General features: G+C 42.1%; 1 protein-coding gene and 1 long non-coding RNA gene across 25 annotated transcripts in view; one reads left to right on the top strand and one right to left on the bottom strand.

Moving 5' to 3' along the window:
- Window positions 1–12894, top strand: part of PCBP2 (poly(rC) binding protein 2) — an 18947-nt gene extending 6053 nt beyond the window's left edge. For 2 of the 24 annotated variants that reach the window (XM_086713257.1, XM_086713255.1), the window contains exons 8-14: window positions 1000–1092; window positions 2216–2257; window positions 3516–3588; window positions 4091–4129; window positions 5076–5128; window positions 6034–6203; window positions 12463–12894. In XM_086713257.1, coding sequence (XP_086569383.1) covers window positions 1000–1092; window positions 2216–2257; window positions 3516–3588; window positions 4091–4129; window positions 5076–5128; window positions 6034–6203; window positions 12463–12499 — 507 coding nt within the window. In that variant the 3' untranslated portion in view covers window positions 12500–12894. Of the gene's footprint in view, window positions 1–999; window positions 1093–2215; window positions 2258–3515; window positions 3589–4090; window positions 4130–5072; window positions 5129–6033; window positions 6204–8842; window positions 9530–12462 lie in introns of those variants that run through there. The other 22 variants (XM_086713256.1, XM_086713254.1, XM_086713241.1 and 19 more) reach the window with 15 other exon arrangements.
- LOC147579143 (uncharacterized) lies at window positions 9283–10555 on the bottom strand. Its single transcript, XR_015253605.1, has 2 exons — window positions 9867–10555; window positions 9283–9468 (listed from the first exon to the last, which is right to left on the bottom strand). It is a non-coding gene; the product is annotated as an uncharacterized LOC147579143 (long non-coding RNA).

Here is a 12894-nt window from a genome sequence, read left to right as displayed (position 1 = left end):
CCTTCAATTTGGTGGCTGCCTAAGCAAGCAAGTACATTGTTCAAAATGCCTTTTCCCAATGAGGGGCTGGCCTGTTACAAGCACACTTAATTAGTTCCATCTTGTGTTTGAATTGGGGGAAGCCTAAACGAAGTCCATCCCATTCACATTCTATTTTGAGTTGGCATAAAACTGAACAAGAATTTGGGGACTTAGTTTGTCATGTGCTTCTGGGAGCTTTCACAAGAAATTAATCATGTCACAGTATTACCTTGAGACAGTTTAGTACCTTGCTTTATAGAAACTGGATTGGTCAGAGGGTTCCGATAGTCTGGATAGTCAGGCAGGATAAACAAAGGCCCAGAGTCAGTATAGTATAGCAAGGAGGCTTAGCCTTAGGAGTTTTCCCTTCTCCCCAGGAACTCCCATGTTCCTGCTCTTCTGGATTCTTCCACTCCCATTTGGGATTGTAAAGAGTCCCATGCTGCATAGCAGCAATTCTCTCTATAATTCTTCATTTCCCTTTCCTTTCCTCCTCTTTCCACCTCCCCCTTCTTACCTCTTTGCTTCCCCCCACCCTCCCCCACCCTTTATTCAGTTGACCACCCTCTAAAGGCTTGCAGCTTCTTTCATGAGTGGCCCTTATTATTCCCACGGGCCTTTTTAAATGGACCCATTTATGCAACGTCCACAGATGGACCTGTATCTTTTGTTCCTTTGTGACAAAAGTGGGCTCTATAGGGGTTCAACTTAATCCCACAGTGACCAGTAGCTGGCATCAGCTCTGTTGCCCCACCCCTTCATTCTTACTGAAAATAGCCCAATTGTGCAGTGTGATACCTGCCACAAGGTAACTTTTTTTTTTTAAATTCACTGATTGCAGCTCGTTTCAAATTGTGTCGTGAGCTCCTTTTTAAAGGAAAAGAAAAAATTAAACAACTTTTTTTGTGTGAATTTCATGCTGGTGACAAGGTGCCGGATTGACAGCCCTGGAGACTGAAATCCTCTATTTATCCACAGGACAGGTACAGCACAGGCAGCGACAGTGCGAGCTTTCCCCACACCACCCCGTCCATGTGCCTCAACCCTGACCTGGAGGGACCACCTCTAGAGGTGAGAGGGGATGTTCAGTCTCCAAGGCTCACTCAATCCTTCCGCCTCAGCCGAGACTGCCAACACGCGGGGGGCCAGTGGCGCTGGTGATTTTTGTGCTGTGGACACCACCTGTCCACGGGGACCTGGACTGACCCCCCCCACCTCATTTCACACAGGCCGCGTAGCCCACCAGATGGTAACACCAACTCTTTTTTTTCTTTTTTTTTCCTTTTTTTTCCTTTTTTTTTTTCCTTTTTTTTTTTTCCTTTTTTTGTTGTTCAACCCTTCTTCCCCATCTCCCACTCTTCCTATCCCATTTTCACCTTCCCACCCCCCACCTGGGTGCACTTTTGGGGGTACTGGCCACTGTGATGTGAAAAGCTTCACATCCTGTTAACCAGCCACTCCTTCCCCTCCCTTCCTGTTCCTCCTTGTCCCCCACCCCATTGCCCTGAAGACCCAGCTCCCTTTTCGGAGGTTATGGTGTGGGGGGAGGAGGGTGTAGTGGGAGCTGCAAGTGCCTTTTATGGAGTGGGAGGTGGGAGAAGGTGCAGGATTTAGAACACAGTGATTTATTTTATTTATTTGTGTTCCTGTGATCAGCTCCCTAGTGTTAGGGATTAAACTAGCTTCTAGTGCACTTAAGGTCTTTAGGCAGATGTAGAAAAAAATTAGATAGGGAAAGGGAAGTGTTATAGAACATGCTGTATAGGTTTATGCAGTTACAAACATTCATGTCACCATGATTGGCATAAGGGTTGGGGTGGTTGAGGGAAGAGACCATTTTCCTCCTAGGCTGTCTTGTACAGAGGGAGAAAGGGGGCTTGGTCAATCGAGGCATTCCTTAATCCACTTCCCACCTTTTCATTAAGAAACAAATGTGTATTTTGCCTTTGATTGCAGGGAACTTGGCTCCCTTCATAGGCCTCCTGGAATAAGTCATCATATTTAGGTTTCAAAGAAAGCCAACTCAGATCTGACTGTATTTGTGAGATACCATCTACTGCCTCAATCTGTGGCCTCCCCCATCTTTAGTTCAACTCTGGCTTCCTGGCTAGTTGAAATCTGTCTCCCCCTCTCCCTCTGGGTGGCTGTCCCTGATTGGTTTTATTTAATAGGAACTGTTTTCCTCCTTTTGTAGGCCTATACCATTCAAGGACAGTATGCCATTCCACAGCCAGATGTAAGTTTTGTTTTCACTTCTTGTTTTGAAAAGTTCCCTTTCCCATCCAAAATTGTCTCACTCTTTCTTCCACATAGGCAGAAGTGAGTTGGGTCTTAAGCATATGGAGTATTGTTTTCCTCACAAGGTGAACCCCATCTTTTGGCCCTTAAATAATCTGTAATCAGGGCATAGTAGCACCTTGTTTGCCTTCTGATAATATAATCACTGGAAATTATAATCCAGCAAATTATTAGATTCTATTTTATCCTGTTTTCCAGATTACTGTGTCTAAAAAAGAAATGTTCTGTGGTGTATTATCATTTGTTATTCCAGGGCACAGTCTAAATTGACAGTGGACTGACTGCATCTCTTCATGGAGTCCTTTCTGTGGGGGAGGAGTGGGAGGTTGGGTTTGCCCTTGCGTACTGTACGCCTCAATTTGAGGTGACCATTTAAAAAGCATCTGGAGGGGTGGAAAAGGGGCTTATTTACACAGGGAAGAATAAGAAGCTGAATATTTGGGAATTCAACTCCATAAAACCTTTCTTGCCACTAAAAACTCCTACTTAAAAGTGCTGGTATTCAGATTTCCTTTAAGGGCATTTTCTTTCTGCACTTTTCTCTATCATTACTAACTCTTTCAGGTGCTGAGCATTAGACTTGGGAACTTGGGTTTGGTTCTTGGTTAGTGTTTGGCCCAAGAGAGAAAGTAGCCTTGAGGAGGGATTGTTGTAGAACTGCCAGGGTAGTGTATATATAGGTGAAGAAGAAAAGCTGTAGAAATCTTTTGGTGAGGGGGTGCTGAGTCCAGTTTGGTTTCATTTTAATCTTTCTCCTCCTTGCAGTCTCCCTGCCCCCTCATCTCCTTCCCCCCTCCTGATAATGACAGAACCCTGCATGGTGTGTTTCCCTAGCACCACTGCACAGTTTGTTTACCTAGCCTGTCTGTGCTTGTCCCTGGGGCAACTGTTGCAATGGCTGCAAACACCTTCATTAAGTAGCCCACAAGGGGATGGTTGTTGGGCAGGTGCTGCTGCTTTTCTTTCACACACCCAAAATGCATTCATTCTCTTTACTGTGCCCTTTCTATTTCTAACCCTTACCTTCATATTTTGCCCCATCCCCAGGATTGTGGTATAAGCCCCATCCTATGTTGTAGTTTGAGTAGTAGAGTCAACTTTGGGGATCAGGAGCTCTGCATTTTCAAATTTGAATGTGCGTGAGCCCTGGCTCTCTTACTCTTCTAATGCCAACCTCTCCTGTTTCCTCCCTGCAGTTGACCAAGCTGCACCAGTTGGCAATGCAACAGTCTCATTTTCCCATGACGCATGGCAACACCGGATTCAGTGGTATGGATACCTCAGTGTTTATTTCTGTAAGGTGTAGTGCAAGACAGAGGCCAGCCCCAAGGTCTCAGTTTGACATCTGTTTAAAACATACTTCGTTACCCAGCATCCTGCTGGTTTAAACTTGCCTGTCTTCTATCGCTAAACTGAAAGAGGTAATGTGTTTGTTAACTTGGTTTTCATTTGGGGTGAGTTATTCTAATAAAAAATAAAATAAAAAAAGGCCCTGGAAGGTTTGGGGTGAGGTCTGGGGATGCTTGTCAGGCAAAGGGTAGGCTGATATTTCTTCTAACCCATCCTCACTGCTGCCCCTTTGATCTGATTGGCACCCCCTTTCTCTCCACCAGCTATTCACAGATCTGGGTAGAGAATCCATTTGTGCCAAATTGTGTAGTTGTTTTTGTTTTGTTTTGTTTTTGGGGTTTTTTTTTTCTGTATAAGGAATAACTTGTCCGATAGGGTTAGGATGAGACCACCAAACTCATTTTCACTTGTATCTTAACAGGCATTGAATCCAGCTCTCCAGAGGTGAAAGGCTATTGGGGTAATGATTAAAAAAAAAAATCTGTAGTATTCTACTGTTATATTAATAAACTGGTGGGAGTCTTGTTTCACTGCCCATGACATACCAGCAACATGCACATGGCAGAAAGGAGCTGAGAGAGCAAAGGGGTGGGCCTGGTGCCCCTGAGGGTCCCTTGATGGATCTGGCCAACCCCCTTCTAAAAATGTTGAGTTTAGCAGCCACAGCTGAGAGCAAGACTAGCTTTGAGAGTTAGCCAGCTGACCTGGTTGGGTCCAGATGTCAGTGTTATTGATGGGTATGAGTGTTTGCTAATGGGATTTTTTTCTTTTTCTTTGGAAAACAAAATAAAAACCAGAACAAATTACTGAGCAATTGAGCAAAAGACAGGGAATAAATCTGGAGAAATAAACTTTCCTCACCTGGCTGCCATTTCATTCTCTCTGACCTTCAAGTGTAGGTTAGGATTGGGGGAGGTGTTAATCTGATACAGGTATATTTAAAGCAACTCTGCATGTGTGCCAAAAGTCCATGGTACCCAGTAACAGGCATGATATTGGCACTGGTGCTAGTGAGCATCAGGTGAGATAAAATTGGAACACAACAGCAGCAGGAAATCCTAAGCAGAAAAGGGGAGCAGTGCAGAAGGACTTGGTTAGATTTTGGTCCTTTTTGAGTATACTACATTCCCTTGTCCCTTGCTTCCATCCCCTTATATGCTAATAGGCTGGGCTTTGCAGGAAATGGCATGAAATCAGCTCTTCTGAGTGTACAGAGGAACCTTTCCAGCATTATTTCTGTACCCTTTCCCCCTCTTTCCTCTTTGGAGGCTTCCAAGTTAGTGATGAATCCCAACAGCCAATGCTGGGTTTCCAGTTTGTTTCCTTCTGTTAGGTTAATGTGCAAATCAGTGGGGGGTTTGTATGCTTTGCATTGAACTTCCTTGCTCTCTTCTGTCTTTTAGCAGGTTTGGATGCATCTGCTCAGACTACTTCTCATGAACTCACCATTCCAAACGATGTAAGTATAGTTAATAGGGTTTCATGGGATAAAAAAGAGTGTTGATGCAGTGTCATGCCACTTACAAGACCTAGGGAAGAAAATGGGTTTTTTTAAAAAGATCCCAAATTAAAAATTTTAAAGTATGTAGAATCTGAATAAAAACTGATGGAGAAAATTGATAACACTATTGTGTTGAGGTTTCATGAGGCAGAAAGAACCTTTTTGTTTCAGATGGAATACCCCATTGGCCTTGGCTTCTTGTATAATCTGAAGCCTTATACTTAAAGCAGCAGTTGAATGTTCTGTGTTGTCCAGCATAATAGTCACTAACCACATGTGGCTGTTTAAATTGTGAGAATAATAAAATAATAACCTAGTTTCTCAGTCTCACTATCTACATTAAATGTGTTCAGTATCATGTTATTAGTGTACAGTATCAGACAGTATGAATGGAGACCCAAGTTTTTACTTTTTTCTGAAGGAAAAGCATTCGAAATTAGCCAGAATTCTTACCGGTGTATTAAAATGGTAATCATAGCAGGATGAATTTGGCATCTTTGTTGCCAAAAACTAGAGACCTTTATTGTCCCTTGCCATGATAAACTGGTTTGTTACGATGTTGCCTGTTTTATTTTGTCTAGTTAGTACCCTGAGGAAATAAGCTGATGCTGCTAAGGAGTCAGTCAGCTGAGAGTTGGCTCTGACCTGTTAGTGGTCAGACAAAACAATAGGGCACAAGTTGAGATGCAGTCTATAACTCAAGTTTTTAAATCAGGAGTGAGTAGAGTGTGTAGAATGCAGATAGTAGTTTCTGTTCTCATTATCGTGGACTGGAGCTATAAAAGGCTGGGAGGGGTAGGATGGAATTCTTGGACCTAGCCATGCAATTCTTAATTTGGTGTGCCTTGTTTTTTTTCCTTAAGTTGATTGGCTGCATAATCGGGCGCCAAGGCGCCAAAATCAATGAGATCCGTCAGATGTCTGGGGCGCAGATCAAAATTGCGAACCCAGTGGAAGGATCTACTGATAGGCAGGTTACCATCACTGGATCTGCTGCCAGCATTAGCCTGGCTCAATATCTAATCAATGTCAGGTAAGGGTTCCCTCCCTGCCTTTTTTGTCTTGTTGGTGGCAACACAAGTAATGTGTGTTTGGGGGAAAGCTACAATGTATTACTAAATGTGGGAGTGTTTGGGGGATGGGAGTGGGGATGGGTGGAGATGGCAATAAAGTTTAAGTCTAGCCCTACTTTAATCCATTTTTAGTGTAGCAGAGAAAGTAACCAGATTGTAATAAAATTGTATGGGGGAGGGGGACAGAAGGCTTGCATTTGACTTGCTGTTTTTAGGAGTGGAAAGAGTATGACTTCACTAGCAGAATAGTGCTCTGACTAGAGCACCCATAGTGACTTAAAACCAAATGTAGGTCTTTTGCTGTACGTATCATAGACCAGTATTTCTTTCATTGATTGGGTTTAGTCTCCAAAACGCCCTGATTGATACAAGAAAAATGTGTGACAGCAAGGTAGTTTCTGGGAAGCAACCATTACCACTTACTCTGAAAACATCCATTTTTCTCAAATTGCAAATGTGTTCCATTGTTCACAGCTTGTGGGAAAGGGGAGGCTTAGGTTTGGGAATATTTCAGAAATGTCTAGTATGTTTTCTTTCTTTCTTTTCTCTCTTTTTTTTTTTTCCCACCATCTCATACCTTAATGACTTCTGAGGTTTCATTTTTCTTTACCAGACCGAGCTGATGTTACCACACAAGATAGTTGTAGCAGGACCATTCCAGTGGGCATTCTACAAGGCATTTATATTTCTTGCTTTCTCAGCACAAGTGCTTAAGTCATGTTTTTAATTGCTTACTAACATTCTAAGCCAGTTAGCCATTGCCCAAGGGGCTTAGCCATCCTTTTTCTGTAGATTTTTGTCTAGTTGTCATTTACCTCTGTTAAAACTGTTCAGTCTTTGTTGCGCATAAAAGGTGTTAAGAGTTCAGGGGAAAGGAATTCATACAAATGAAGTCCATATTACATTTATAGTCACTGACTTTGTATTTATTCCATTGTCTTTTATCTCCTGGTTAAGAATTTATCAATTCCCCAGTGGTTTTGACTTTTGCCTGAAGCCTTTTAATGTCTTGAGGTACTTACTAGTATTTGTGTAGAAAAAGACTTTTTTGTGTCTAGATCTGCTTTCTTCTGCTACCAGGCACATCAAATTCTTAACATTTTAGTGTGAAATGGTGGTAAACTTTCTGCATAGGCTGTTTGGAAAGGTTTGTTGTCTTGTTTCTAATTGGGGTATGGGGAGGAGTTAAGTGGCGAGAATCATGTTCTTGGAAGCTGGAGATGGCTTTCTTCTGCTTGGATAGGCTTGCTCTGAATATTGTCAGGTAGTGCTTAAATGGAAGCGGTTTGTTTGACTCCTGTACCTGGGTCAGTGTCTACATTGGAAGGAACCAGAACTTCACCAGAGTTTCCTGATTCAGTCACTCTTTTCAGGATCATCCTTATTTTATTGAATGGCTGGTTATTTAGAGTCATCCTATTTAATGAAACTGTCCAAACTGAATTTGTGTTACAACTTTTTAAAGCTTCATTTAACACCAAAGCCAAGACTGTACATGCACAAAGCTTACTCTGCACTTCCCCATCTTGGCCCAGTTTGAATACAAAAAGCAAACTAGTTTTACTACCAGGCAAGAAAGATTTCTCTGCTTTCAGTAATGGAGTCTGAGTGTTTCTGCTCTTATTCTGTCAGTCTGAGTCCTTTCTTTATCCCCTGCTTTATGGATTGTAAGGGTCTCTGGACTTCGGTAAACAAAATGGAATCTTAAGAGGAGGGTCCCTGCCCTTAAAGAGTTAAACTTGTGGGGCAGGTTGTCCAGATAGTTCTCAGCAAATACTGCAGTTCTGCTTTAGAAACATGCAGGCATTTGGGAGCTGCCAGGTCATTACTATTATTTAGAGTTTATTTTAAGAATAGAGGCGTATTTTTATATTTTTAAATGAGGTTTTCAGCAGTGCAGGAGTATGTTCCAGTTCTGTAAGGTCTCTATTAGAAGTATGATCAGTCAAAAACAAAAGGCTTTTTTTCTCACCCCCTCCTCCTACCAGAAATGAAGCTTTCCTAGTTCTTATCTATACTTCTGTTCTCAGCATCTTTCTTTGAAAATGCTACATTCTTTAAAGTTTTGAAATTAGTGACCTACTTTGGTTTCTTGTCCTTTCCCATCGTGATATATTGGTTAGTTTGCTGTGGAGATGGAAGCAAACTTCAGTGCTAGGGGGAAAATTTTCTAATTCTGTATAATATTCCACAGCTTCACAAGTGATTGGTGGGTGAGAGACATTTGTTCTTTGGAGATTGATACAAGTATTGTTTCATTTTCTACTTTGAAATCCTTTGACTCCTGAGTTGGATTCATGTGTCAGATACACGGAAGTGTGCTCTGTGTGATTTCTTTTCTCAGTCTGTCAGCTTTTCTTTCACCATAGCAGTTTTAAATAGCATCGTGGAATGGAATTTGGCAAAGTATACATTTTTAGAGGGTGGGACACAGACTTAAAGAAAGGTAGCTTATCACAAGTTGGTGTTAGGTCTTCCTAATGTGCAACCAGAGGCACTTAACTGGTAACAAGCAGTTTTTGTCCTGTACTTTTTCCCTTTTGTGGTCTTCCCTTCCACCCACCCTTTTTTTTTTGTTCCTTTTTTTCCTCTGTTACAGTTTAGAAAACGCTAAACCCTCCTCCCAGGCAGCCTCCGTCACGATCCCTGATCACCTCAGCATCAACCTCTCTCAACCCTCCACCCCTTCTTCTTCTTCTTCCTCCTCCACCACCACCCCCTCGCTCGCCACAGCGGGGACCTCCGACGCACCCTCCAGCCTCCCCAACCCTCTTCCGACCGCCCCTTGTGTCTCCAGTCTGCTTGGCATGAAACCCATCCCTCTCCTGGCTCTAAATGTTGTGTCTGCTGCTAAGGGTACCGGGGCTTCAGCTACCACCACCACCACCTCTGCCGTGCCATGTGTAACTAACAAACTGAAAGGCGAGAAACAGAGATTCTCCCCCTACTGATTGAATATCTTGAGGCACCCCCTCAAGTATTCCTTGGTTTATTTTGTTTTTCTTTGTTAACATTGGTGAGAACCAAACAATTGTGAGCTTGTGACCGTTTCCTTTTTACTATTTTGGGAATAACAGGGTGGGGGTGGGGGCAATGGTAACCTGGGGCTAGGTTTAGGCCATTTCATCGGAGTGCCTGTTTCAGAGTCTGACTTGTTGAATTCTTTATCTGGAGCCACAGTTCTTGCTCTTCTTTTTCATTCTGTTACTTTTTTGTAGCTTTATTCTGCATTGCAATATAACAATGTGTTAGGCTCTGTGTTAATGAATAAAAGCTTCTCCGTTAACTTTTTTTTTTTTTTAATTATTTAATGGTTATCAGCAGGCCTTCTTGGCCAGATTTGTGTTTCTAGCTGTAATAAAGTTGCCACAGTAAGAACTTTAGTTGATTGTGTGCTGTGAAGGGTAAAGGGGTGGGGAGCTTGTGACCTGTGGCTACTCAATTTAGGGATTGTATAAAACTGACTCGGGCTTGTTTGTATCCCTGGTTAATTTAGTTGTCGTCCTTTGTCATTCCCCACAAAAGGAGATGGGCCTGCAGCAGATTAAATCCTGAAGGTCTTCCATAATTGCCATTAAGATTCTTTAGTGAGAACAGTTTCTCTGACTTCTGAAATCCCTTACCTTGCCAATAGCAGGTAACAAGGGTGTCCATCCCAGGCTTGTTTCCTCTGGTTAGTGGTTACTTTGAGGATCTTTTACAGAACATACATATAAAGAAGTTACTTCTTTACCTAGAATGAGGAGGCAAGTTGGGAAAAGTCCAATAAAGTTTGCTGGCTTTTGTCTGCGTTCCTCTGAATGAGAATTAACCCCTCTTCCTCTGACACTGGGTAGATCTTGAACAAGCAACTGTAACATCATCCAGAATTTGACAGGATTCTCCAGTCCTCCTAAACCAACCCTGATTAAGTCCCTTTACGCTTCCTTCTATTCCCTGCCCACCCTTCTGTCTCCCACCAGCCCTGTCATGAATTGAGAATTCTAAATTTGGAACCTTTAAGGTCAGCTATAACTCACCAATCCATTCCCTTATCAGATTAAAAAAAAAAAAGCCTTGGAGAATTTAAGTTCACAGATCACATGAGTGACTAGTTGGCAGTAACAACTTTACTTTCCCTCAAGTGTACTTTTAATCTCCCTGAAGCCTTATTTTCCTTATCCCAAGGACCACAGTTCTGTCTCCACAAAAGACCAGAAATGCTGTAGGTGTGATGGCAGAAGGCCTCTGATAGTCTTCAATTCAACCTGAATGTATATGGTTCTTCGCAAGGCATTAGAGAACTAGTGTAGAAATTCCTGCCATCCGCCGCCCCCCCCCCCCCCCCAGCACGCACACACACATCCCATTTGGTTTACAGTGTTAAAAAAAAAAACTAATTGCTTGTAAGTGTTGCAATGTATTATCTCATGCTGTTGTGGTCCCTCAATCCTAGGTTGGCCCTATGAATTAGTAACTTGTCCCTAAGTCTGCATGAACGACTAGAGGAGCAAACCTGTCCAGGTAGTTTTTCTTGTTAGTTGCTGGCTGCTCCTTTATCATATGGTCCAGCTTTTCCTTCATAAGCTCTTTCTGTAGTTACGACTTAATTTTGCTGGTACCATCCCCCCCCCCCCCAAGAGACCTGGTTTTTATTTTATCTAGTTCTTGATTAGAAGGCCTCTTTACCTAATGAGTATTCCCTAAAGGAGGATTGTGGGGAAGGAAGCAGAGGTTTAAGGTGTCGACTGCCACCACCAAAGGTACTTGATGTTCAATTTTTAAAAACTTTTCGGCTCCCCCATGTGGTCCTTCTATCATAGTGTCCTTAGTGTGATTATGGTTGGGTTTTTCCCTTCTTGCCCCTTCTATACCTCCTGCCTCAATCAATGCTTAGGGTGTGTATAAATTCTGGATAGTTCTTTGAGTTCTTTTTGGTGCTAGAGTGTCATCACCTTCTTGCATGAACTTGATTTCTTTGGGTCCTAGATCTAAACTGTTTCCAGCAGCTCCTTTCCTAAAACTTCACTCCTCACTAAACTCTTTTGTTCAGGGCTTACAGTTTATGTTGCCCTAGGTCCTCCTATTTTGATGTTGGCAAGAATCAGCCCCCTTAAAGAACTATTCCCCTTTATGCTGAGGTAGAAATACAATTTCAGATATAAAATTAAATACAGTTTGTAGTTGACCTATTTCCTGGATCTTGGGTGTCCTCGTCCCGCCCGTCCCCCCTTCGGACCAGCCTTTGGCTTTACATTGTTGTGGAAGGGATGGAGATGACAAAATACCATTCATTTTCTTTTGACTAGATACCACAAATAGGTTATGACAGTTAAAGATTTTTATGAACTAAATTTAGGAATTGAAACTGTTACACATATAGTTCTGTTCAAAGTGGGAGCTAAGACTTGCTGACTGTGCAGTAATCAGTGAAGCAGACTAAATGCTTACTTTTCCATCAGAGCCCAAAATTGGGTTCCAGGACCTCAAATGATATTTTTGAGACAGAAGGCATCGTAGCTGGGTATGTTTGGATGGAGAGTTTAGCTTAAGGAAACAACAGGTTTTCGGAGCTTCTAGAATGAACTAGGGAGTTGTTGAAACATGTTGGCTTCTGCTTTAAGTCCTGAAAACTATGGGTTGGGTATAATTCTTGACCCATACTTAAACTATACTTGCTGTTCTTTTAACATCTCCTAGCGTTTAGGATTTTCTTAATAGGAATAACCTTCACAGTGCTAAAAAAAAAAAAAACCCCAGGACTGAAGCCTTTTTTGATGTTTCAACGTTAGCCTCATGAAGCTACTTTCAGATCAGTGTTTCCTAAGCTGCTTTCTATCAGTAGCTTGGGAGGAGCTAAAATAAGCTCAGTAAAGAAAGAAAAGTTGCTTCTGTGTATTGTGACCCTGTAAGAGGAGGTTTTAGTGTGTGGCATATTTTTGGAAAGCATTTAACATCTCCCACAAATATTCCAAAGAGCATCATTAGAAGAACACCCACAGTTGGTAACAGAGTCTGTTTCCTTCTGTTCTGAGGTAATTTGGCTCAGGAAGCTTGGATTGCAGGGGTTACAGGATCCTGGTACCAAGTACCAATCCAACAAATCTTTAAACGTCTCCCTTGATACTGAAACACTATGTACTCCTTCACATCTCACCAACTAGGCTAACAGTTCTTGGAGGTGAGGTGCAGCTGGGCATTCAGAAAACTAATTTGAGTTGTTTATTTTTTGTGTTACAGGCTTTCCTCGGAGACGGGTGGCATGGGGAGCAGCTAGAACAATGCAGATTCATCCATAATCCCTTTCTGCTGTTCACCACCACCCATGATCCATCTGTGTAGTTTCTGAACAGTCAGCGATTCCAGGTTTTAAATAGTTTGTAAATTTTCAGTTTCTACACACTTTATCATCCACTCGTGATTTTTTAATTAAAGCGTTTTAATTCCTTTCTCTGTTCAGCTGTTAATGCTGAGATCCATATTTAGTTTTATAAGCTTCTCCCCTCCCCCCTTTTTTTGGCTCATGAATTTTTTTTTCTGTTTGTCATGGAAATGTAAGAGTGGAATATTAATACATTTCAGTTTAGTTCTGTAATGTCAGGAATTTTTCAAAAAAATTAAAAGATGGACTGGAGCTTTTTCTTTGTGAATAGAAACTGGATGCCACAGTGA

The sequence above is a fragment of the Puma concolor genome, chromosome B4, assembly GCF_028749965.1.
Source record: "Puma concolor isolate L17-30 chromosome B4, mPumCon1.1.hap2, whole genome shotgun sequence".
Lineage (NCBI taxonomy): Eukaryota > Metazoa > Chordata > Mammalia > Carnivora > Felidae > Puma > Puma concolor.
This window is presented reverse-complemented; position numbering and strand designations above follow the sequence as displayed.